The 24,645-nt window shown below is 38.6% G+C and overlaps 1 protein-coding gene across 2 annotated transcripts in view; it reads left to right on the top strand.

Annotated features, from left to right (window-relative positions):
* The window catches only part of grid2 (glutamate receptor, ionotropic, delta 2), a 456,461-nt gene that overhangs the window by 335,543 nt on the left and 96,273 nt on the right, over positions 1–24,645 (top strand). For both annotated transcript variants that reach the window (XM_072387763.1, XM_072387764.1), the window contains exons 9-11: positions 10,478–10,579; positions 15,420–15,617; positions 20,975–21,287. In XM_072387763.1, coding sequence (XP_072243864.1) covers positions 10,478–10,579; positions 15,420–15,617; positions 20,975–21,287 — 613 coding nt within the window. The remainder of the gene's footprint in view (positions 1–10,477; positions 10,580–15,419; positions 15,618–20,974; positions 21,288–24,645) is intronic.

Below are 24,645 nucleotides of genomic sequence, written 5' to 3'. Positions count from 1 at the left end.
AGGTCCATAATGTCTTGTTTTACAGTGTATCTTACAAAAATATCAAGATTTCAGAAGTAGAGAAGTTCTATTTTTCCCGTATTGCACTCATCATGCTAAACGACACATTTTGAGTTTTGTTTTGTCTTGTTTTCAGATTCTAGGTTAATTTCTTGTCATGTGTTTCCCCCTGTCACGTTAAGTTTCACTCACGTCACCTGTTCAGCCCATTGCAGAATCCTCATCTCACATCCCATGGTTCAAGTCACGTTTGTTCACAGTCTTGTCAGGTCAGGTTTTTGCCTCTTAGTTTCCATAGTCTTAATCTTGTCTTTGTTTTCATTAACCATAGTCTTGTCTTGTTTTGTTTTGTTTGTCACAGTTTCAGATTATTGATATCCTGCCCAGTCGCGCTTTTTGTTCCTATTTTGAAGAAAATCTTGTTTTTTCTTGAGTTCTGCATCTGGGTCCTCCCTTCCACACCACCGTTTTTGACACCCAAGTATTGAACTTCCGCCTTGTCTAAGTTTTAGGTTTGAAATTCTGTGCATTTCTCATATGAGAAAGATCAGTGGTATTGTGAAAGAGTTTTGTTGATGTTGTGTTATGATATGTGATTGTGAGTGCCCAGGACATCCTTTTGAATACTGTCCAGTTTCTACAGGCTCTTTATTATGTACAGTGTCTACACCCCTTATGTATCTATTTTTTCCCACATGTTATTTGTACATTCCACATCTAAAGGAGCCTGGTGTCAATTATATGCATTGAAACATTGTGAAAGAGATGCAGGTTATGTTATTTTGTATTTTGTATTTTGCTAAAGCCATTTTGATTTCCCCAACAATACTAGGTATTCTATTTCATCAAAATCTTTCATATATTTCCTCAATATATGATATGACATTTCTTACTGGCCACTTCATTCAAACCTGGTGAACATAAGCACCACACACTCTTTTAACCTATTTTACTCTGTTTGACCTTGACTTGTGAGGCCAAAAAAACTATAGAAAATTAGAGATGGATGGGCACTAAACAATGGACCCTGGACAGGTGGCCGGTCCATCACAGCGCCACACAGGGACAAACAGACAAACAACCATCCACACACACACACGCTCCTAGGGTCAATTTAAAGTAGCCACTTAACCTAACATGCATGTTTTTTGACAGTGGGAGGAAACTGGAGTATTATAGAGAATGTCTTCATAAATATTCAGACTAACAGTATTATTTCTGCTTGTGCTGATGAACCACAGTAATTACGTGAACATCCTTTAAGTTTGGAAGTTATAAACTCTGTTCAATCATTACATTTCCAAACCCGTGGTGTGCTAAAAAAGACAGTATGGTGGCAGGTGACAGGATTAATTATTCACTTTTAAAAATCCATCCTAACATCAAATAGCATTAAAGAATTGAGAAATGGTGTGTCAGTGTTTTTCAGTCGAGTACACTTACATTCAAAAATATGTTTTCAATATATTTCATATAGCGTATGCATGCCTCGAGGTACCCACCATGGTTCACATTTGCTCCGAGTAAACTTCCCTTTACAAGGGGTGTCCCCGAGCGGAAAATTCCACTTATTGTTGCAGTCATTTTGAGCAAGTATGAATCAATCAGCCTGATTGCTGTAAACATATGGAAGAAAAAAAAGCAACAACGCAATCACAATCCTGCATATTGATGCATGATACCACCCAAGCATAAAGCCATAGGAAGAAACAGGGAGGAGTGGTCATTTCTGTGTCAGAAAAAAATGTTATTAAGAGTCCCATCAGCAAACCAGTTTCTATTAATTGAACAGTTATTTTCCTTTAAATCCAGAGTCTCTCTCTTTTTTCTTTTATTTCTTGCACACACGTGAGCCTTGCACATATTTCTCTAAATGTGAAAATGTGTTATCGTGATAAAGAGGAAAGATTACAAAGTGCGTGGGAATAGTCGAGTTTCACCTTAAGTACCCTGAGAAGATTCTGCTTCATGTAAATGAAATAAAATGCTATCGAAAAGTCTGTCCGTGCACTGAGGAAATTATCCAGCCTTACAGGAAATAGCTGCATTTCTAATTGACCATGCTTCATTTTACATTACACTTGATACAAGTTATTAATGTCCCAGTGAAATTTCTTGTGCTCTTGTAATTGTTTTTCTAAAATGCTATCCGCTTAAGGCTGCAGGCAGTTGGTTCTATCTATACCTAAATGGATTTTTCATATGTTATTTCTTTCCACAGAGAAGTTTCATTATCAAAAACACGGTGATTATAATGGAGCAGACATTTTTTACAGTTTCGTCATATTGTTGCAATTACTGAGGACAACACTATCAACTAAAGCGAGTCAGTAAAAAGGATTAATGATAGATATTATTATCTGTGAAATAAATTTAAGAATCTGAATGAGGTGGGACACCTGCTATTGAAATGAATTAAATAAAATAGCTACAGTACATACTGGGAACTAGGTTTTGTAGCAGCGATAATTAACAACAGATTGTTGTTGAGATCAGGCAACTGGTTGTGCAGAGCACTGATACTAGTGCAGCTTGGACTTTTTGCTTCTCTGTTACCTGATGGGAGAGAGAGTTAAAATACTGTGAAAGAACGTCTTTTTGGCTTGTACCTCTGCAGCTTGTCTGTTTGCTCCTGGCTATGGTTTCCTTACCGCAATTGCAAGCATTTGAGCATTTTGCAGCCACCAGAGAGGGTTACAGAGCTACAGATGCTGGAAGCAACACACCCGTGTTGGACAGGTGAAACAAGGTTTGGGCAAACAGTTTATGAATTTGAGAAATAGTCCTACAGTACATTCTGAGCTGAAGGTGATGAATAATCATTTAAACTACTAAGTACTCTGCACCAACAGTTCAGCATTGTTTTGCATTAGAAAGCTTACATATGATCACTCCTTTCTATGGTAGAGATCATGATGTAACGAGGAAGGAGATGTGGAATTTAGCTAATGAAACCATTGCTTTGCTCAAATTTCATGAGCTCTTATCCAGTAATGTAAGACAACATTTATTTTTCACATTTATTTGTATGCATGTTGATTTTGTTGCAGCTGCTAATTGCTGTCAGCAATTTGTACACTTTTTTTGTCACCTTCACTGTTTTGAATTGCTTTGAATCATGTGTACAAGAATCAGACTAAGAGCTGCAGTTTGTTGAACAGTGAACTTTGATGGGTTTCCCCTGGGGAGACAAAGCAATAGATGTATGGAATATCAAAGCATCCCTTCGTGATTCTGAGATACCATCAAGGCTAAAGAACCTCTGTTTGTGTTCTTATACAGTTTGTATTCATCTTATTAGAAGTGCGTATGTGGAAAAGGTGGGTGATTTCTGTGGAGTGAAAGGTCTTGTAGTAACTGTAAAAGACTCTTTTGGCCCCCACACAGCACTGGTCGATGGTCCAATTACTTTTAAATGTGTGTAGTTACACATCCTGAGGTCTGTGTGCGTGTTTCTATGTGTGTGTACTGTACGAGTTTGGTGAGAAAGAGGGTAGTAGGGTTACTAAAGTGTATCTCCATTTTTTCTTTAATGTTATAGTATTGTAGGTTGTTTATCAGGTCACCATTGCCTGACAGTGCTCTAGTACACACAAAGTGTGTGTGCTCGTACACATCTACACAAGCTCACTCACATCCAGTGGACAAAAATATGTTTTCACGCTCACACTGTGACTTTCTTAAACTCAGTCCTCAAAATCTAAATTTCACAGTAAAATTCTCATGCTTTTTTTTATTTGGGTTGGGTTTGGTCAACAGGGACTTAAAATGACTTTTTTTCTAATTTCTCTACAACAACTTGTTTGATGTACTGCTGATATGTTGATCAAAACACTTCCTATCACGTCTGTAAAATCACACTGACTGCCACTGTGAATGACATGATCAAATCATCTTGCACATCCATGTTGTTTTCTTGTGCTCGTGTATCCAGGACTTAAAGGCATCAAAATGAAATATCCAAAGCACAAACGTGGTGGCTTGGAGTAGAAATGAACTGAATAACATTTGCAATAGTGTCATGCAGCTTTAAATGACTTATTCAGCAGAACACGAGGAACCAAATTCTGTATATTTTAGATCAATGAGCAATTGTCTGATACACAGGCACGTGTCGCAGATGTTTTTAACTTAAAGAGTTGCCTCTTTGTTTTACTTTATTTTTTCAAAATAACCTGTGTAACCTGTTTCTATGAATGTTTGATATGTTTAGGAGTCAAATATCTGGTATTATTGCTTGGAGTTCTTCACCCATCTATTTTTATTGGCTCTGATCTCAAATGTCCAAATGAAAACTGTGGTAAGAAAGGATACATTGAAATACATCCACAGAGACTTAACAGATGGAAGTAAAGGCTGGAAAATGGGGATAATGTTACAGAAATAGAAAGCTGCTAATGTCAGTATTTTGAAGCTTGAGTCCACACTCTCAGGGTTGAGGCACAGAGGGTGCAAATGCACATTTATTTCATTCTGTTGGGGAGTGGAATGAGCCCTTATCTGGAGCTGTTAAGATAAGCAGAAGCAGTGGGCCACTATGCTAGCCTGGCTGCTGATTGAGCTCCTTACTCACACATGTCCACAAACACAAAAAAATGCAAGGCAGCCTTTACCCGTCTCTGTCATATTAATGCCAAAATATTTTGCATAGTGTATTGAGATTCAATTTGGTTGAAATATTACAAGAGCTCTTTCATTTTATTAGATTTATTTCCCTATGTCTGTCTTCATTTCCACTTTGAATCGCAGACAGGAAATTAAAGACAGTACCAACTCATTGTAATGTTTAAGAAAAAATGTATGGTTATCGGATTAATCTATTTAAAGACAAAATGCATTGCCTCTAACTATAGTTAATGAGTAATTTGGTAGGTCTTTGTTCACTAATTATATAAAAGATGATATTCAATGAATGAATAAAATGAAGAGTCATGTGCCAAAGCCAAGCTTTGAATTGTTCTATTTGCAATGACTGTTCACTGCACTTGAACTTCAAAGAGAAGTTTATTACTTTGGATAATATCTTAATTTGCCTCTCTCATCTCCAAATGTTGGGTATTAGAAATAAAAAGCAGCACACAGGAGCTAGAAATGACTGACATAACACGCAATGACTACAATGTGCTGTAGACGATCTCAATGAGGCATTATTGAGCGATTGAGCTGTCTCTTTTGCCAAAAGACAAGTTCAAATGAACTTTTAAACAAACACTCAATTCTTCAAATATATTCAAATCCTGCTTTGTGATTGGTGATTGCATTTTTACGAGCCTCTTGCCTCTCTTTGGTGAGTAGCAAGCTAACAGGTGAGTCCCCTGCATGTTGTTGTAGTAAGGTTAGACATCTGCTGAGTACAAAGTCAACAAACTGGCTTATCTTTGTTCAAATGGTGTGGAAATCAAAATACTTTTAGAGACTGCTTCTAAGATCGTTTGATGTCATGAATATCCTAATAGGATGTTTTTGCTCACAAGTTATATTGGTGACATTAGCTTCTTTTACCGAGAGGCTACCGAGGAATTTATTATGCCAAGCTGATACTAGATCACCTTCTGCTAAATCATAAAGTGAATTAATTGTCTGATAAATCTGTTTGAAGTACTTACAGACCATTTTTCAGATTCAGAGGTGAGAATGACATTTGGAATTGAGTTTATTGTTGATTTTTTTCTGCAAAATGATTTCAGTTTTCTTTTAAAGTGGCGAGGTATCTGTTAATTTCACGGTGTGAATGAGGTATTCGGCAGCTCAACAAAAGCTAAAATAGATGTTTACACATTTACAGATAGACACCAACATAATAATCAAAGCAGTCTTAAAAAGTATGTCCTTCACTACTCAGTCCTGAGGAATCAGAATAAGTACCGTTCTTTAAGGTAAAGCAACAATAAAAGTCTGACAGTACACACAGTACAGGGAACACAAGTAAAATAAGAACATATTGTGTTGGTGTTGAAACTCTTTTATCATCATCAAATCCAAGCCTATGCAATCAGTATGACCTTGAAACATAAAGTTTGATGCTGAGGACAGCTGAACAGCTCCGTGCAGGTCAGTATTACAGTCTGAGGTGGCAGGTGTTCTTACTAAGGCTCACTTATTTCCATTTGACTGTTGATTAAATTTCCCCATGGATTTGACCTTGAAAGGCCAGAGGCAAACACCAGTTCAATTTGCATTTGTCATGTTTACACTTTTACTTAAGAAGACACTTGCCCTGGTAACTAAATGAATGTCTAACAGATGCTTCTTGCAGATACATTGGGCTGCACAATGTTAGGATAACGTGAAATATCATTGTTCAGTTTGTTAATATAGCACCAAATTAGAACAATTGTCATCTCAAGGCGCTTCAATAATATAGTCCAATTCAAGCCAATTGGAATTCAATTCATTGTAATCATAATCCAATGAAATCCAATTAATTAATTTTAAAATAATCCAATTCATTCATGGATAGCCAATTCAAAAACAATATCCTAGCTAAGGAAACCAACAGATTGCACCGAAACTTGTCTTCAGTCCAATCTCCCGCCCTGAGCATGCCTGTGGCGACTGTGGAAAGGAACAACTCCCTTAAATATTGTTAAATATTACAATGACATGACTGATGATATCTATACAAATATTTAAATTTAAGTATTGCAGCTCTAATGGCATTGGACAGGCAATGTTACATTCCACATACCATACGCCATATGTTGTGAGTGTCTCTATCGTACAATTGCTTTGATATGATTGCAAGCTTCCCTGTCCTATTGGCTGTTTATGGAGACATTGGGTTGCACCACATGTATTATATTGATTGTACACTGTCACATTTCCACAAGTACTTAGAGCAGCTGCTATGTAGTAATTTCACCTTTTACAGTGTCTCTGCTCATCTCTGCTCACCACACATCACAATCTTGTTTGCCTGCTGTGTGTCCCCTATACCTCATAGTATTTCCTTCTGTGCCTCTCTGTTGTTGCCTTTTCATGTGTCCAGTCTGTTGCTCACATCAGCTCCCTTTCCCAGATTTGTAAGTAAATGTCAGCAAGAACACACAAACATGAGCTACATGCAGCACATGTGTACAGAGGAGGATGTACTCACACATTCACGTGCTGCGATTAAGGGCTGTGATGACATTGCGACTGTGCCGAAAAGAGTACTGGAGGTTTTATTTTTTTCTATTTATCTTTTTTCTTTTCTGTATTTCTCATTACATGTGTACAGATAGATTACAGATACCGTTGCAGGTTATGAAATAGGGAAGGGACATGCTCCACCAGCTCCACATCTCCCCCTCCAGGCTAAAACAAGGATAGCATGTAGTATAGTTTGTCTGCCTTTATCTGTGTGACTTTCTCAAAGGCAGATAAACAATCCATGTATTTTTAGATTTTACTATGTGAAATCCCAACAGTGATTTGTAACCTCAGCAGTGTAGAAAACAACACTGTATGAAACAGCAATAAGTTAGACTCTCTCAAATTTTTTCACTATTTTCACTTTCTTCAAATACATGGTGGGTGAGGTTGTGCTGTAACTCACCAGACTCCCTGTATTTCTGAGAATGATTAGGATTAAAGCCCTAAATAGAGTTAGATTGTCATTAAAAAATGTCTTTGGATTCCTTAGTAATCATGACTGCCCTAATCTGGCCGTGTATTAGCTTGTTTTCAACTTGCTTTTATTAAGGCCTAACATTTCAACTCTGGTGTTGCCAGTAATTGTTTATGAGACTTAAGCTCAAGCTGACCTTAGGAAGAGCTTTTCTAGAGGTAATTTTCAATTTACCACTAAGAATTCTAGATGTTGACAAAACCTACTGTAAACGGATGTGAGAGGAATTTTAGGTGGGGATAAAGTTAGACCAGCATCTGTAGAGGCCTGAGAGGAATAAACTTGTGAAGATGACATGTTGAGAGCTACAATGGAGCAGATGACCTTTAAAACTCTCATTTTATGCAGTACACTTTATTAACAAGTTAATGAAAGTCTCACACGTCCTCAGGATGTGGATATATACCCCTGGTTTTGTACCGTTCAAACAAGCTGTTTCAGTGTGCAATGATTTAAATGTAAATGAGCTGCAGCTGCCCACATGCATGTTGGTAAGAGGGCCGTACCTTGCCACCCTGTGCCTTGGATACTACTGAAAACAAAGCAGGACCAGTATCGCTGATAATGAAAACATCATTCAACTCATACCCATTTTGCTTTATCGTTGTCAAATCTGTCTTGAGCTTCCATAGTTTTCACAGCTGCCCTGAGCATTACAATTAAAGCATAGCTTGTGTACATCGGTGTTTCAGCAGCTGGGGGCAGTGTGCTCAGCAGTGCACTGCACCCATCAGTGTCTCATTTTGACATCGTAATGGACTGCAAAACCAGAACGGCTAATTCAGCAACACAAATTATGTCCAACAGAGAAAAACAGAAATTAGAGAATGATCGCTTGTTACATATTGTAGATCTCTAGATACACTGCAGACTTGTAATTATGCTGAAAAAAAAAATCACTAAGTTATGGATTATGTCCCATTTGAATAAACATCCGATTTATTTACCATCATCCAGTGGCCCTTGGTCAACACTTCTAAGACAATACAATTGTTGACCAAGGGCCATAATAAATGGATTATTGAATTAATACAGGCTTCTGGTGTAAATCTACTCTTGGCTCACAACAGCCAGCACCAACTGTTGGCTTTTTTCTGTCAGAAATACTTCACAAAGGCAATAAAACGTTAACTAAATGGCACTACAAAATAAAAATTAGTTCAGCTAAGTTTTACATTAAGTACTGATCCCAAGAGTACATTGATCAGAATTTACTTAAATTGTACAATCAGCAGTAACTTTGAACTTTGGAAAAAAATGATTACTCTATATTTTCTTCCAACGCATGCCCCGTGTTTCTCTGGTGGGTTTTCTTTGAAGCAGAAACCAAGCTGTGCGATGTGTCATCACAGTATGCACGTGTAGTTGTGTGCTTGCCTTTGAATATCTGACAGATAAATCACTTCTGTTTTTTTTTTCCTATTACCTTTCTGTCCACAGGGAAGTCTGAGTAGTTTGATGTGTGAATCTAAAAACTATATTTTCTTAAAAACATAAGGCAGCATAAAGATTATATGATGTGGTCCAGAGGAGGTTTATGATGCAATTTCATAGACACATATGTTGGGTCAGACTAGAAAATCAGTATATTTTTTTGCACATATGCAGTACTGCTATCACCAACAATGCTCTCTGTTTATGTGAATAATTTGATTTTTCAGGTTAAGTTGCTAATGAATAATTATAATGGTGGATCAAAAATTCAATACAAAAAATGTTTCATTTGAGGGGGTTGAGGGAGGGAACGACTTACAAGATATACAGTTACTTGGGTTCATCAGTACTATTCTATGCCCAACTGTATTAGTTGTTTAGGTTTTGTACTTAAAGGAGCAGTGTGGAAGTTATGCTGTTCGTCAGATTCTGTAATTTCCCAGTGCGGAATGAACGCAACACTCCAGGCTTCGAAGAAACTATGGCGTCCTGATGCTGCATGCAGCAAACACTACCCCCTTTGATTGAAATCAGCTGATCTCCGTAACATGACACCGAGTCATTTCTGTCCAGCTAACAAAGCTACTCAGTAGTTTTGGCTAATAAACTTACGTGAATCAACAGTTTTCAACAGGGACACTGAGAAAACATTACGTTTGTTTAATCAAATCAGCTGATTGTCTGCAAAGCAGCGGCAAATCGCGCTTGCGCCACCCTTTGTCCGTTCTAGGCCACTGTAATCTGGCGATGCAAATGATGTCCTTCTTTGTGTAGAGCGGACCGCGGTATATGTAAATAAAAAGGCGAAATTTAAAGACTCGTTTCATAGGGTGACCACATCGCACTAACAACATAGTTATATGCATTATAATTATTACACACTGCTCCTTTAACCTTTAGTCTGGATGGATTTTTTTGGCCATGAATGAATTATTATTATTTTTTAATCTTTTTAACAATAATAACATTTTTGCCTCTTTTATCATGCCAAAAAACACATGTGACTATAAAGGAGGTTATTGTCGGTAGCCTTCCACTGATTGCCTCTCAACTTCACTGTCATTTGTCAGTTTCTTAAGGTTTAAGTATTGAAAATACGTAGGTTAGCGGTTGAAAATCACATGTTTTTTAAGAATAAAAACTACATACTTCGTTCAAAAACATGTTAAGCTTTAGAAATTACAAACATTTTTGCACATGGTTTCGGGGCAGCAATCACATCACGTGCATACTTCATAACTGATAGTTGAAAGTTTTGGCTGGTAGTTACAGTACACATAATTATAAGGCTACCGTCCATTATGTTTCCAGTTCAGATCTTTGCATCTTTTTGACCTTTTATGTGTTTTGCTATAAATTGCAACTTGGTGTCTAAGATTGCAACAAATCTAACTGTTGGACGTCTCTCTGTGTGTTTGTGCATGCACATTGCAGCTGGCCACATGGGATCCAGTTCATGGATTGAATGGCACCCTGACAGACAGGAAATTGGAAAATAACATGAGGGGAGTTGTTCTGCGAGTCGTCACTGTTCTGGTGAGTAGGTGATGAGTGTGTAAATCTGTGCATGTCTTCTTTCTAAATTCTATTCACATTCAAAAAGATCCATTTCACCTGTTTGGTAACTAGTTGGTTGCCCTGAAGAATAAAAATAGACTGCCTCACCCATGCTATCAAGTCAGACATCAAACTTTTTCTCCATTGCATATCTGTCCATCTGATTAGCTAGTTTCCAGCCTTTTATCTCTGTCTCTGTCGTGATGCAGCAGGAGACATTTTGAAAGTTTAAACAATGGAATAAAGTGGCAGACAAACATTTGTGCGAGAAAATGTTGAGATGAATCAAGGAAAGATTAAATCATAGCAAGGAGAGCATGCTAATATACCAAACCATTATTTTTTCATTAGTTTCCATGAAGACATTTGATAGCTGGATGACAATTGCAGCCTTTATGATGGTGGTTCTCCTGCTCATCAGCTGTCTGTCTCGCCTGCAGCATCGATTTGAGTACATCCCATGAGTGCTTTAAAGATTCACTGCTGTGAATTCTTCATATCCTGTCTTTGAAGTGAGAAACAGACAAAAATGCTAGACATCTTTGTGGCTATCCCTTTTTCCTCTAGTTTTTTTTCGAGGTCTTTGATTTTCATCATTCTTCAAGGAAAAAAAATATATGTGGCTCGTGATTCTGAATATTGCCTCTTTCTGTGCTTTCTCCATCTCTAAGCTTTAGTGATGGTAAAAGGTGTCCTGTTGTGCACATTTATGTGTCGTGTTGCATTGCTTCACCACCCATTATATTACGCAGTTCTTGCTTCTCAAATATATGTACATATGTGTTACATTAGATGATTGATGCCTGGTGGGGGCCTAAAGAGTGGAATAGATAGAAACCATCTGAAATGGCCAAGATGCTGCCTAGATCCAATGTGTTCTATTTATTTGTTAATGGTTGGAGGGAACCTGCTGATTGTATGTCAGCATGTGTGCATGATGTGAATCTTTCTTAATGGGCTTATGTAAGAGATTTCTATGTGTTGCCTTGGGTGTTTCTGTCTTTAGTATACCTGACTATGAGGTACACTGGTCTCATATAGCACTATTAAGAGCTGTTGCTCTTGTGCGGAAACCGGTGGTAACGTGTGAATGTGTGCATATATCAACTTAAAAAATGCATTCAGTCTATTTTCTAAGAGCGTTCAATAATTATTGATTAGTTAATCGGTAATTAGATCATACCACTGCTCGGGCTACTGGTTTTAAATCAGTGCTATTGATTAGCTGGCACTGTATTGATTATCAAATGGATGTTGCACTTAGCTACGTCACTATAATTATTTTCACAGCCTACCAAAGGATCTATGGAATCGTCATTCTGGTCACAAATGTGGCCAAAAACTGAGCTATTCGACACAGGAACTTGGGCTTTTTGCAAGAATATCAATTTGCCCAGATAGCAATTAGATTACCGCTCACACTGACTTACAGGGTTTTAATTGTCTTAATTTTGTAATACTCTGCAGTCAGTTTTACAGTGTTTGTGTGAGTAAAACACAGCAAAGTAGAAACAGTACAGCGTTTTCTTTCATTGATAGTCAGTAGCTATGCCTAGAAAAAGAAAGAATGCTCGATTAAGAAAAAAAAAAGTGACACTGCTGTTAGTCAGACCCCCCATGGTGCTGATTGTCTGCTATTTACTGTAGTTCTCCAGTGCTCACTGGACTGCATCAACAGAAAGACTATTTCATGTCATAGTGTAAGACAAATGATTTTACTCAAAGGAGTGGATTGATTCAGAAGTATGTAGTCAAGCAAACCTGCACTCCCTGAAACGCACCTAATGTCACACAACTAAAAATGCTTCACCAATTGGAGGAGAGATGAAGAAAAAATATATGGCCCACCATCTACAATAATAAAAAAGTTAAAGATTTTTACATTTCAGTCTCAGCCTGAGCTACTTGTCTATTGTTTATGGATTCATATACTTCAATTTTATGAAGGAGAGACGGGGGGGGGGGATTTAATTTTCATAACAATGTAAAATCTAATCTTTTGGAGAGACTGCAAAGGCTCTTTTCCAAATGTGTTTTACATCAATTCCAAAGACTAAGCCACAGAGTGATATCGAAGTGCTAAACGTGTTGCAAGTCACCACATGATTCTGTCAGTCCCAGCATCCCTTAAGAGGCCTCTTCAACTGCCATTACTTAGTCTTTGTGTAAAATTGCTGTTCTTCCTCTAAGTTATATCTCCAGAAACACCCGTGCAGCACTGAGACCACATGTAGTACTTCCACTCAAGAGCAGACAGGATGAACCTGTGCCCAAAGAATTAGTGAGGAAGAAAATGATCACTGTAGATGGGAGTTAGACTTGGGAACAATATCATGACACCAAAGCAGAGATGGGGAGCAGGGGGAGAGGGATTACAGGATAATGTGGTCCTGGAGATATTATTGCAGGGATAACAAGTTGGCCTTGATGGATTGATTAATCAGGGGAGAACAATGAGATTTCCTCAACATTCATTTAGCGGAAGATGGAGATAATAAGGTGCAGAAAAATACCAAAAGTATATTTCGCCAGTGGTGAGAAGCAGGAAAAGGAAAGAGACTGAAAAATAACAACAGGGAAAGAAAAGAAGTGGGAGACAGAGATTAGTGTCACAAAGCATCAGGATGGAAACCATCGAGTGAGTATCGATCAAGTCTAGAAGCTTAAAGCCAAACCAAACTGTGAGCGGTGGGAAATGCTCAGATGTTTATATGACTCAGTGCTTCTCAAAAGTTAAGACTGGATCAGCTCTTTAAACTCGATTTCATAAATCATTTACTTTTTTTTTCAAGAGCTGCATAGCTAATTTCTTTCAAAAAATGGCTTGGCCGGATTGTTTCAGTGAGGTTATTTTCTCCAACAGCCACCAGCTAAAAAAAACAAAGAAAAAAAAAACCCCAGCAGCACTCCAGCAAGTGTTTTCATCTTGTCAGCTTCAGGAAAAGTCTATGTTGTAGTCTATAGGGAAGTGAAGGAGAGAACTGTCAGGTATTGTACAAAAAACCTGAGAGGATACCTGTCTCAAACAACCTTCACTCTTACGAAAGAAAAATGAGGTAAGCTAAAGCCGTGGGTTGCTTTTGAGTCACTAAAGGACCATAAGGTGCTTTTATAAATTGTGTCACCCTTGTCCTTCACCTACAGTGCACAATAATCAAATAAAATGTCATGAAATCTTTTCAAACAGTGCTACATCCTCAACGTCTTTTTTTTTTTTGCCATGCTTTGTGTGTCACATGTAGAGCTTCTATGCTAGTTCAGATTATTATATGCATATATTGACAAACACAGCCTGTGAGAGCAATGATATTGAATACTCCAGGTAAACAGCAAACAGATGAGCAGTAGGTGCTTCTTTTTTTCCTTAATCGGTAAATCTGTTCTCTTTCAGTGCTTGGTAAACATAGAGCATTCCCCTGGTTTCATCGAATGTAACCTAGATTATTCATCAAGACTGCTAAATATTTTGTAGATTGAAATATTTCCTCTTTTTGTATATCCTGGCAATATAATTGATGATAAAACCTTGATATTAAAGATTTCACTTCCGAAGAGGCATGACTTCTTTTGAAAAAAAACATCCAGTGTGGATATACATACAAAGTGGGCAGTGTTTAAACTATTATGGTCTGAGCTTATGGCCTTGTTTCCTTCCCAATATTATTTTGGTTAAAAAAAGATTTTAACTACTCAAAACGAGAGATAATAAGTAGTACTTACAGGGGTTACTCTGTATGTATGGTTGCATATGTTAGTGGGTGTTCCTTCCTCAACTGATGGATACTTGTGGCGAGAGATTTGGCATGCATGTCCTCTCACTGCCTAATAGCTTATTGAGCTGCCACAGCTAGCAAGGATTAGAAACTGCCAAGTGAATGCCTTGCATATTTTGTGTCTGTGTGCGTATGTGCGTGTGTGTGCGCTTTAAATGCAGCCGGTGTCCAGTCAATAATACTCAAGCCCTCATGAATCTGAAAGATATATTGGCCTACAACGTTTCACTTATCAATAGAGATTTATTAAAGAAGGGAGAAAGGGGTAGTGGACAGCCGAGGGGAAAAAACTCAATCTGTTGTTAAATACATAGAGTTAAATTGGTTCGTGATTTTCATGGTTTTCTCTTGAGTTTTTGTTTCCTTTTAAGAATGAGTTCCCCTTGCACTTTTTTTCCCGCATAATTGCCCAAAAATGTCAACATTGTTGGATGTCATTTAACGTGAACCGTAAACTGCCCTTTGCATATCACAGTGGTATTGATAAACAAGTCATCCCAACGGTATTCAGAAATGAGGCATGAAATAAACAAATCTGCTGAATTGCATTGTGGCATTATTGATTTTCAACATTGTACTTACATGGAAAATGTTTAATGAGTTAGAATTTAAATAAGTAATCAAATTTGGTTTCCACACTGAATAAAATGAAAGCTGAATGAGGAAATTTAGGAGCCCAGCTATAACAAAAGGGCTCGATCTTCCCTTGATGTGCTTTAAAAACTGCTCTGCTAAGAATTTAAACAGGTGCAGAGATATTAGAAATAACGTTGCCGTATCTCTCATCATACTTTTGTCAGCATGTCAAGCATAGGCAAAAATGACCTCTTGCTGTTCTTCATTTTTCTTTCTTTCTTACTTACTTTTTTGTTTGATATATGTGATTTTTTCTTTTTTTCCAGACATGCTGTCAATTATGACAGAGTCAATGTTTCTGATAATGCATTGGTCATTTGAGTATTGAGGGATACAATGCAGAATTAACTTGTGTGTTGATTGGTTCCTGAACTGACTTATTGACAGACCGATTGATTGTTACCTTCCAGGAGGAGCCCTTCGTAATGGTGTCAGAGAATGTGTTGGGGAAACCAAAGAAGTACCAGGGCTTTTCCATCGATGTCCTGGATGCTCTGTCCAACTACCTTGGCTTTAAATATGAGATCTATGTGGCTCCAGACCACAAATATGGCAGCTTGCAGCCAGATGGTCAGTGGAATGGACTGATGGGCGAATTAGTCTTTAAGGTGAGAATCGTATCCACAAGTATGTTATATGTACTTGCTGCTGGAGTTGTTGCTGCTTGTGTTTTTTTGTTTTTTGTATCTCTGTCTTTCTACTTGCAGGTTCTTCCGATGGTTCTCTGCCTGGTTTCCCTACATAGGCCATAGGATGTTTCTGTTTGGTTTCTACAGATATAGCAGCTAGTTGTCTGGTTTTGTCTAGTTTTTTATTGTCTTCTCTGATAATTCATTTCTATCTCTGTCTCTTTTCTGTTTCTTTTTCTTTATTCTTCCATTTTACCTGTCCCCTTGTCCCCTTCGGCACTATTATGTGTAAAGTATTGCAACAAAAATAAATGAATAAACAGTACTTGGGAATCAAGGGGAGCTTTACATTCATAAAGCTTCTCTTGGCAAAGCAAATGTGTTTGGCATAACACCGTATTCAGATGACAATTCTGCTGCTGGACAGGACAAGGTAAAACATTTTTAAAAAAGAAACAAAAAAGTCTTCAAGGTGAGAGAAGGTCATAATATCATATTTCATCACAGCATAATAACAGGTACACTCAAACACCAATAGGTGTACATAAACACACAGTTATAACTTAACTTAACTTAACTTAGCATAACATAACACGTGTTTATCCACACACAACCAATACACAAGGGGAAGAAGCATTCATGCAGGCGAACACATGTAACAGGCATCACTTGCTTAGTGGGACAAACCTCTCTCAGGTTCAGTCATATCTTTCTTTCTGGCAATCATGTTTCATCAAGAGCAAATATTTGAGTGAGAGTGCCATCTTTAATTAAAGGATGAGGTCATACAATGGAAGAGAGAACTTGCCTCAAAGATTGTGGGATACGTCATATTAATGAAAACAGATTTTGAATTATTTGACTAACCTGAAAGATCTTCTAATGTCTGATACACTAACTATTGGCAGACACTTGAAATGCCTCAGTAAAAAGAGTTATGAAGCCATGAGCTCCTCAGAGATTAAAAAATTCCTTTCTAAGGCAATAAATGGGCTTAGTTTGAAATGTAATCCTGTAATTTTCACAAAGATATTGTTAGCCACAGGTCTGCTAAAATATCTTCAAAATGTATCAATTTTCTCTGCTAAGTAACAAAATGTTGTGTAACAAACTGCTCCAAAACTGAAGTGCCCAGTATTTGGATAACAAAACAGTTTTCCTTTTGTCTTTTTTTATTATTTCAGAGGTATTAACCACTGAGATACTGAGCTTATTCAACTATATTGAATATTGAGTTCCTATGCTTGTTCCTATGCTCAGTGTTTATCCTAAAAGCTAGTGTGACACAAGTGTTACAAGAAGAAAATGTTAATCCCTTTTCTTACTGTTCTTACTGTTTAAAAAATTGGATAACTCACTCATGTCTGTTTTTTTGTGCGCAACTACAAAGTGCTTAAATGGTATTCAGATTCATATCCAATGACTTTGCACTAGTGATGCATTTTAATTGTCTCCAACTCTGATTGACATTTATGGGAACCTAACATCCAGATGCACATGTTGATTTTTGCTGAGGTGCTGCACTTGGGGCTGCAAGAGTGAGCTCAACTCATTTTAAAACACAGAAACACAGGGTTATATCTTAATTCAGGTTAAGAGGGTCTGAAGATGCTTCAGCATTTGCTTTTTTGTTGTGGACTTTGCAAATGCACATCTACATATTTTATAGTTTTGCTGCTGGTTGTGGGTAGTATTGGAAATGAATGACATAATCAGAGCTTTGGCCTCTTGGTTATGTTGGTGCTTGTTGTCATTGCCATACTGTAGCTAAGATTAGTTAATTAAGTACAACAGTATATCCAGAGCAGTTGGTAGAGCAGTGCTTTTATTCGTGCTTCTTTGCTATTTATTGCTTTTGGTGCATCATCTTCTTTGTTATGAAAACTGTTGTGAAATATTTCAGTCAACTCATGTAAAAAAAACAAAAACTATAGCATAAAAAAAAAAACTAGCTCAATCTCAGAAATTGTCATCCAACACTGCCTGCAAGAACCAGTGCAGCGCCATGCCTTAGAGGCTTTAGAGACATAGAGGTTGTTCTGTTGGCACACAGTAGCCCTTGAGGCATTGAGAGTAAACACGTTACTACTGGCAGTGGGAATGATTTTAACAGGCTTATGTTAGAGGGTGTACCCATGCTGAAGAAAATTTGATTCATTGGATGTAAAACCAACATTGGATAGCTTGTGATTTTAAAAGGCCTTAGAAAAAAAAAGCCTCTAGATTTTGGGTTTTAATTAATTAAATTATTCTTATGTTCCCCAAACCCTCCCAAAATATTGCACACTTGCACCTAAACTACCTGGTTCAACAGGAAAAGTCAAACACTGTCCCATTTCCCAACTCGTAATTTGACCATTAATTTTTTAGTTTTCCTGCTAACAAACAGTCAAAGAGACAAACAAACCATACTAATCACGTAATGCCTTTGACAAATGCCAAAAAGATTTCACATAAAAAACTGCCATAACACAACATTTCCTTTGAACCTGTTGTGGTAAAAGCATATTTACATATTTAGCACCTCAAAGCTCAATTGACTTGCCATAGATACCGAGGCGGTCTGTAATAACCATGTCTTACCACATATACATGTGTAAATGTGTTCATATGCATCTTTCTATTGGCCCTTTGATGTCTTCCTAGAATTATTTCAAACTGCTGCCCTATTTTGTTTGTTAACCATAGGTCATAATTGTTTTTTTCTTTTTTTCAGTCATCAGAAGTTCTTTTCTTCTGAAGTTTTCTTCACCCCTCAGTTCATTATTTTCTTTTGGCTGTGTCAGACTTGGGCAATTATTAAAGTAGTTTTCTCCTTCCCTTGACCTTGAATACTTCTTTGTGTTCAGAATTTGCACCCACCCCCCAACAGCTCACAAAATTATAGAGAAACCCTTTTAGTACAATGCATATTTATGTGCACACAGACGAGCTCGAGATGTAAATAAACTGAACATGCAAATAATTTTGTGTTCCCCATCAGTCAGCAACAGGGTTTGTCTCTCCAAAAACCCTGAGACCCTCAGATGATAATTACCCTGAGTGCTCTCCATAAGTTTTCATATTTACTGACCACGTATGTCACCATGGCAGTTTATTTTTGCTCACACATCCAAACACACACTTGCATGTATACTCTTGTGCCTTCTCAAACAACAAGCCGCTTTTCCTAATGTTCTTTATATGTAGTGTAAGTGATGCTTTCTGGTAAATATCATTTGATTTGTACGTGGGCCAATACGTGAGTGGGGATGTTCAAAAGAGACATCCCCAAGACTGTAATATCAGACACACTGATCTGTGCACCTCCTAGATTGACTAGAAAGAAAAGCCTATGCCAAACAGATGTATACTTTAATGCTTTGAACTTTACGACATCAACAGGAAACAAAAAGCAAGTGCTACATCCACCAAGGAGATGCTCTTTATTGCTGCTGTTCTGCATATGCCTGACCAGCCAGATCATCACAAAGAGTGGCTATAGAAACAGATATGAAGGGGAGTAGTCATCAGCTACTGTCTCTCATGGGTGACATCAAGCTGAGCAAGACACTGACTCACTCATCTACCTCTCAAGGATAAGTAGCAAGGATTTCGATATGTCATTCGGACGATATGGTTGCTGCCAAATTGGGTCAAAAAGAGCACAAGATCGAGCTGGCAGATGGCAACACGCTAGCTGTTCAGGACAGCCACAAATACTTCAGGGTCCCACAGGCAAAGGGCAACCATTAAGAAGCCACAAGGAAGTAAGCCACAATCAAGTACCTACAAAGAGCAAGACAGGTCATGAAGAGTCAGCTGTTTGGGAAGGAAAAAGTCAGAGCCATCAACATGTATGCCCTGCTAGTTATTAGTTATATTAGAGGATATTGAAGCCACTAATATCAAGACAAGAAAACTCACTATGCATGGAGGGTTTCACTCCAAGTCCAGCACCCTGAGACTGTACACTAAGCGACACAGTGAGGGAGACTGGGTGCTGGTGAGTGTCAGATCCAATGTCCAGGATAAAGCAAAAAAAAATCCAGGAATGCTTTGGGAAGCTGGACCCCAGTGATGAACTATGAAGTGAATGTCTCCAGCAGCTTAGACCAAGCAAGAGAGAGGGTAAAAAAACGAGGAACCATAGTGGAACGATAAGCCTCGAAGCAGCATCTGCCACCAACTGACTGAAGAAGTGCCTGATATCAAGAAGTCCCATCAGTGGCCAGAAAAGGCTGGTCTGAAAGACAGTACAGAGGCACTAACCATGGCAGCACAAAAGCAGGCCCTGGGCATAAGCGTGTGTGTGTGTGAGGAGAAAGTATTTTTTTACGAGTGTACCATTTCTGTTTGTGCAGGCACTGTAGGGGCTTAGCATTTCCCTACCAATTTGCTTATCTTGTTGAAATAATTTTCAGCCACTGACAAAACCTCATTATTTAACATTTGTAAAATGCACCCTCTCTGTCATGGGTATATATTTCAAACACAAGCACTTACCCACATCTGTACCTTAAATCCCTGTTATGGTCTTCAGCTGCTAGCAAAGCACTGGGGACTGACAACATTTTAATTAGCCATCATTGTTCCTGCATTCAAGCTAAGCTCAGCCTATTTTTCTTTGCTGACATACTCACTGACAGATTTTTTTTTTTTTTACTTATTCTTCACATAAATATTTAAAGTAGCCTTTTGTTTCCTCCTGAAATTCTGAATGCAAGTGATGAGAAAGTTTGTAAGTGCTTGTTAAGGGATATCAGCACAAAAGAGGATGAGTGGATTAATGAATGGATGATTCAAAGGTCACATATCAAATGCTGTGCAAAGTGAACTTAATAGGAAGAATTAGTATGCTCAGGTATATCACAGAAACAGTAGTATTCTCATCTCCTAGCTAACTTTTGGTTATTCTCTTCTTTCCAACCTCAGTTTGATCTTTTACCTCCAGTCACAGATTTACCATAATTTACCATTTACCATAGATATTTTACATTCTTTGAAGATGAGTGTCTATTTAAGTAGGAATATTTTGTTGGCATTTGGAGAGCCAACAAAATAATTGAAATGAGCTTTCTTAATTCCCACTGCCTAATGTATTAAAAGTCTATACACGGTATTTAAAGTTGTTCACATGTGAAACTTAATCAGAATATTCACTTTGAACAAATCGATACTCCTTAGCCACAAAAAGTTCTGTTATGAGAAAGCAATAATTTTGTTATCAAGTCGTCATAGTCTATTTCTTTTCTGACTATTTAAAGCATCGTTGTAGATAATATAGTATGGCTTAATCCATCTCTGTTTACAAAAGACTTTTCTCAAACTTTTTTGTTTTTCTCTGCCTGTTGTAGCGAGCTGATGTGGGACTCTCTGCTTTGACCATCACGCCTGAGCGGGAGAGTGTTGTAGACTTCACCACACGCTACATGGATTATTCAGTGGGCGTTCTGCTGCGCAAGGCCGAGCGGACTGTGGACATGTTTGCCTGCCTGGCACCTTTCGACTTGTCGCTGTGGGCGTGCATTGCAGGCACTGTGCTTCTCGTTGGCATCCTGGTGTACTTGCTCAACTGGCTCAACCCACCACGGCTACCAATGGGATCTGTGTCGTCAACCACGCTGTACAATTCCATGTGGTTTGTGTACGGCTCCTTTGTACAACAAGGTAAGTGAGAAATGGGAGCTCTATAATAATTTTGGCTTGTGCAACATTTATCTTCAGGGTTTATTTCATTATCCTAATTAATAATAATAGATAATTGTGAACTTGTAATTCCTTGGAAATGCTTTAGTTTACTTGTCACATGACTTCCTGTGTGACAGTGTGAAGTCAGGTTCTAAAATGATGAGATTTGCATTAGTGAATAAACTTTACTGCACCTTACAACCATAATCTTCTCACTAGCTATCTGTTGTGCTCATGAGGGATGGATTTTTGCATTGGGATATTCTGTAAGCAAGTTCCACCTCTGAGGTAATAAAACTGACAAATAATGTAACAGGGTTAGAAGCATTGGAGAAAACACAGGGATTACAAAGGTAATCCAGAGTCAAAAATGTGTCCTCTGGGTGTTATAGGTGTGAACTGATCTTTTAAGTTTTAACACAATAATCAGGTTAGAGCTAAATAAATGAGACATTTGGTTCCACATAGATTGAAAGGAGGATAATGGCCATTCTTCAGGCTGTTTTTAGGTATCCTGATTTACAATTTACAACTGGAGAATTTACAACTGGAGAAGGATTTAAAAATCAGAGATATGTTTCCAATTCTAGTTTGGGGATGGTGCTGTGGGGGAGACATTTAAATGTGTAATATTTTACCATTGTTTTTCTTAAAGTATCCTTACCTCAGACACTTAGAATGTTCTTGCCTCTATGCTCTTTCTTGTGTCTATGTCTAAATAAGTGCTAGTTTTCATTAAGCACAGTGCACTTGTTGTCATGCTCTAGGCCATGCAATAGTTAAGTTTTCAAGCTACATTAATTATGCAAATTTGAGGAGGAATAATTTTGTTTCTAACGCTCGCTCTGAAACATATCGTGCCCTGAATAAGCAACTGATGAGGATTTCAGCGTTTGGTAAATAATCCTCCATCTTTTGCGGCAGCTAATGGTTGTAATGATGGTGACGATGATACATGCTAATTGCTATTTGATATTCACAATCATCTTTAATTTTAGCTGTAATTAACGTTTTTGTTGTGACATCATTAGACAGAAAAAACAGCAGGGGAGAAAGGATCCAATTCTTCAAGAGTGTGTTTGTGCTTTGTATATCTAGGGTAGTACTTTAATAAGAAGGATCCTTTAATCCCGTTAATTGTTGCGGGAACAATTAACAGAATAAATCCTTAGAAGCAAAATCACAGGTGGGGCACTGATGCTGACAATGAGGTTATCATCCTGACTAGCTGTAAGATGTGTTGATACTCAGATATACAATCCTGTGAAAAGGAAAAATAAACACCATCTGTCAAGTTTCAGAGTTTATATAATAGATATAATAGAATATAATAGAAAAATACTTTATTCATCCCCCATGGAGAAAATTCAAGTTGTCATGTAATTACAATGATTGTATATTAGAACATAAATAAATAAATAAACAAATAAATAAAATGCAGGGACAAAGGACCTCCTGAACCTCTCAATCCTGCAGCTGCAATGAGAGGCTCATCTCACTGCAGCTGCTCCTCTGGCCTGCCAGGATGCTGTGGAGGGGGTGTTTATTGTTCACCATCAAAGAATATAACTTCCTCCTCATCCGCTGCTCCACCACAGTTCTGAGAGGGTCCAGCTCCCTGCCTATCACAGAACTGGCCATTTTCACCAGTTTGTCCAGGCATCTACAGTTTTTGTCTGTACTGCCACTCCCCCAGCAAACAGCAGCATAGCAGCATATCACTGCAGACACTGAAGGACCTGAGCCATCTCAGGAAGAAGAGACGGCTCTGTACCTCCCTGTGCACCGTATCTATGTTGGAAGACCACTCCATTTTATTGTCCAGTACCATCCCCAGGTATTTTTAGAATTGCACTGTCTCTATCTCCTCTTCCTCAATGCAAACTGACTGACATTGTGTTTTAGATCTCCTGAAGTCCACCACCTGCTCCTTGGTCTTGGTGGTGTTCAGGAGAAGACAACTGTTTTTGGTCCAGTCAATAAAGGCCTCCACAAGGTTCCTGTACTCCCCCTCCTGTCCACCACTCACACATGTCACAACAGCTGTATCATCAGAATACTTCCGTATGTGGCAGGACTCTGAGTTGTATCTAAAGTCTGATGTGTAGAGCGTGAAAAGAAAAGGAGCTGAAACAGTACCCTGCGGAGCCCCAGTAGTGCATTCCAGAAACACATCTCCCTATCCTGACATACTGTGTGCGTGGCAGTTAAATAGTCTGTAATCCACGAGGAGGAGGAGGCCACTCCCATACCTAGAAGTTTGTCTCTCAGTATGGGAGGCCGTATGGTGTTGAAGGCACTGCAGAAGTCAAAGAACACGACTCTCACATATGAACCAGGCACCAGTGCAGCATGGACAGAATCACATCTGGAGAGGATCAAGACCCTCAGCAATCTGCGGTCTCATGCGACGGACAAGGAGCCGCTCTAAGGTCTTCACTATGTGAGATGTCAAAGCCACCGATCTGTAGCTTCGGTCGTCTCCGTTCGCCCTAATTTGGGAACCGGTATGAGACAGGAAGTCTTCCACAGCGCATGGGACTTTTTCCATCTGAAGGCTCATATTGAAGAGCCTCTGAAGAGGGACTGCTAAATGTCCTGGAAAAGTCCTTCGGAAGCCTTGGACACACTCCTTCTGGGCCTACAGCCTTTCCTGACCGAAGTCTGAGGTCAGCTCCCATCTCCTCTATAGTTAGGGACAGGCGGAGCTGTTGAGGTTGTAGCGGGGGGATGGTGGCAGAAGTGATGTTGGTGTCAGTCGCTGAGATGGGGGTGTAGTTACTGTGAGATGATATTTTCGAAGGAGCAGCTGTAGAGGTGGAGGTGCAGCTGGACAGAGGAGGCCTGGTGGTGGGAGCAGCCGCAAAGGTGTAGGTGCAGCTGGGCAGAGGAGGCCAGACATAGAAGCTGATGGAGAGGTCGAGGTACAGCCGGGCAGAGGAGGCCTGACGGTGAGAGCTACTGTAGAGGTGGAGATACAGCTGGGTAGAGACTAAACAGACAATCACTAATGACTTGAAATTAAGGAAGTACAACTTTAGATGAATGACAACACAGCAAATTATGTTAACAAAAATAATGGAAAATGCAGAAGCAGTGTGAGAAAAATGCTTTCATGGAAATTAAAAGGAGCAGCCAGCTGCTGCTTATCAAATGCATTAGATTACTTGATCATCTGAGTGTGACTGCCTCTGTAAAAGCAGAAGTTTTTGGAGTTTGCTGATCTGAAGCATGCAGGTGTATGTTAACATAATGTCAAGGCAGAGAGACATCAGCAATAATCTCAGAATGGCATTGCTGCTGTCCATTAAGGCCATTTTCAAACAAGTCCACCATA

The sequence above is a fragment of the Leuresthes tenuis genome, unplaced genomic scaffold (genome assembly GCF_036924035.1).
Source record: "Leuresthes tenuis unplaced genomic scaffold, fLeuTen1.0.hap1 SCAF_6, whole genome shotgun sequence".
Classification (NCBI taxonomy): Eukaryota; Metazoa; Chordata; class Actinopteri; order Atheriniformes; family Atherinopsidae; genus Leuresthes; species Leuresthes tenuis.
Note: the sequence above shows the minus strand (reverse complement) of the source record. Positions and strands in the feature narration are given on the sequence as shown.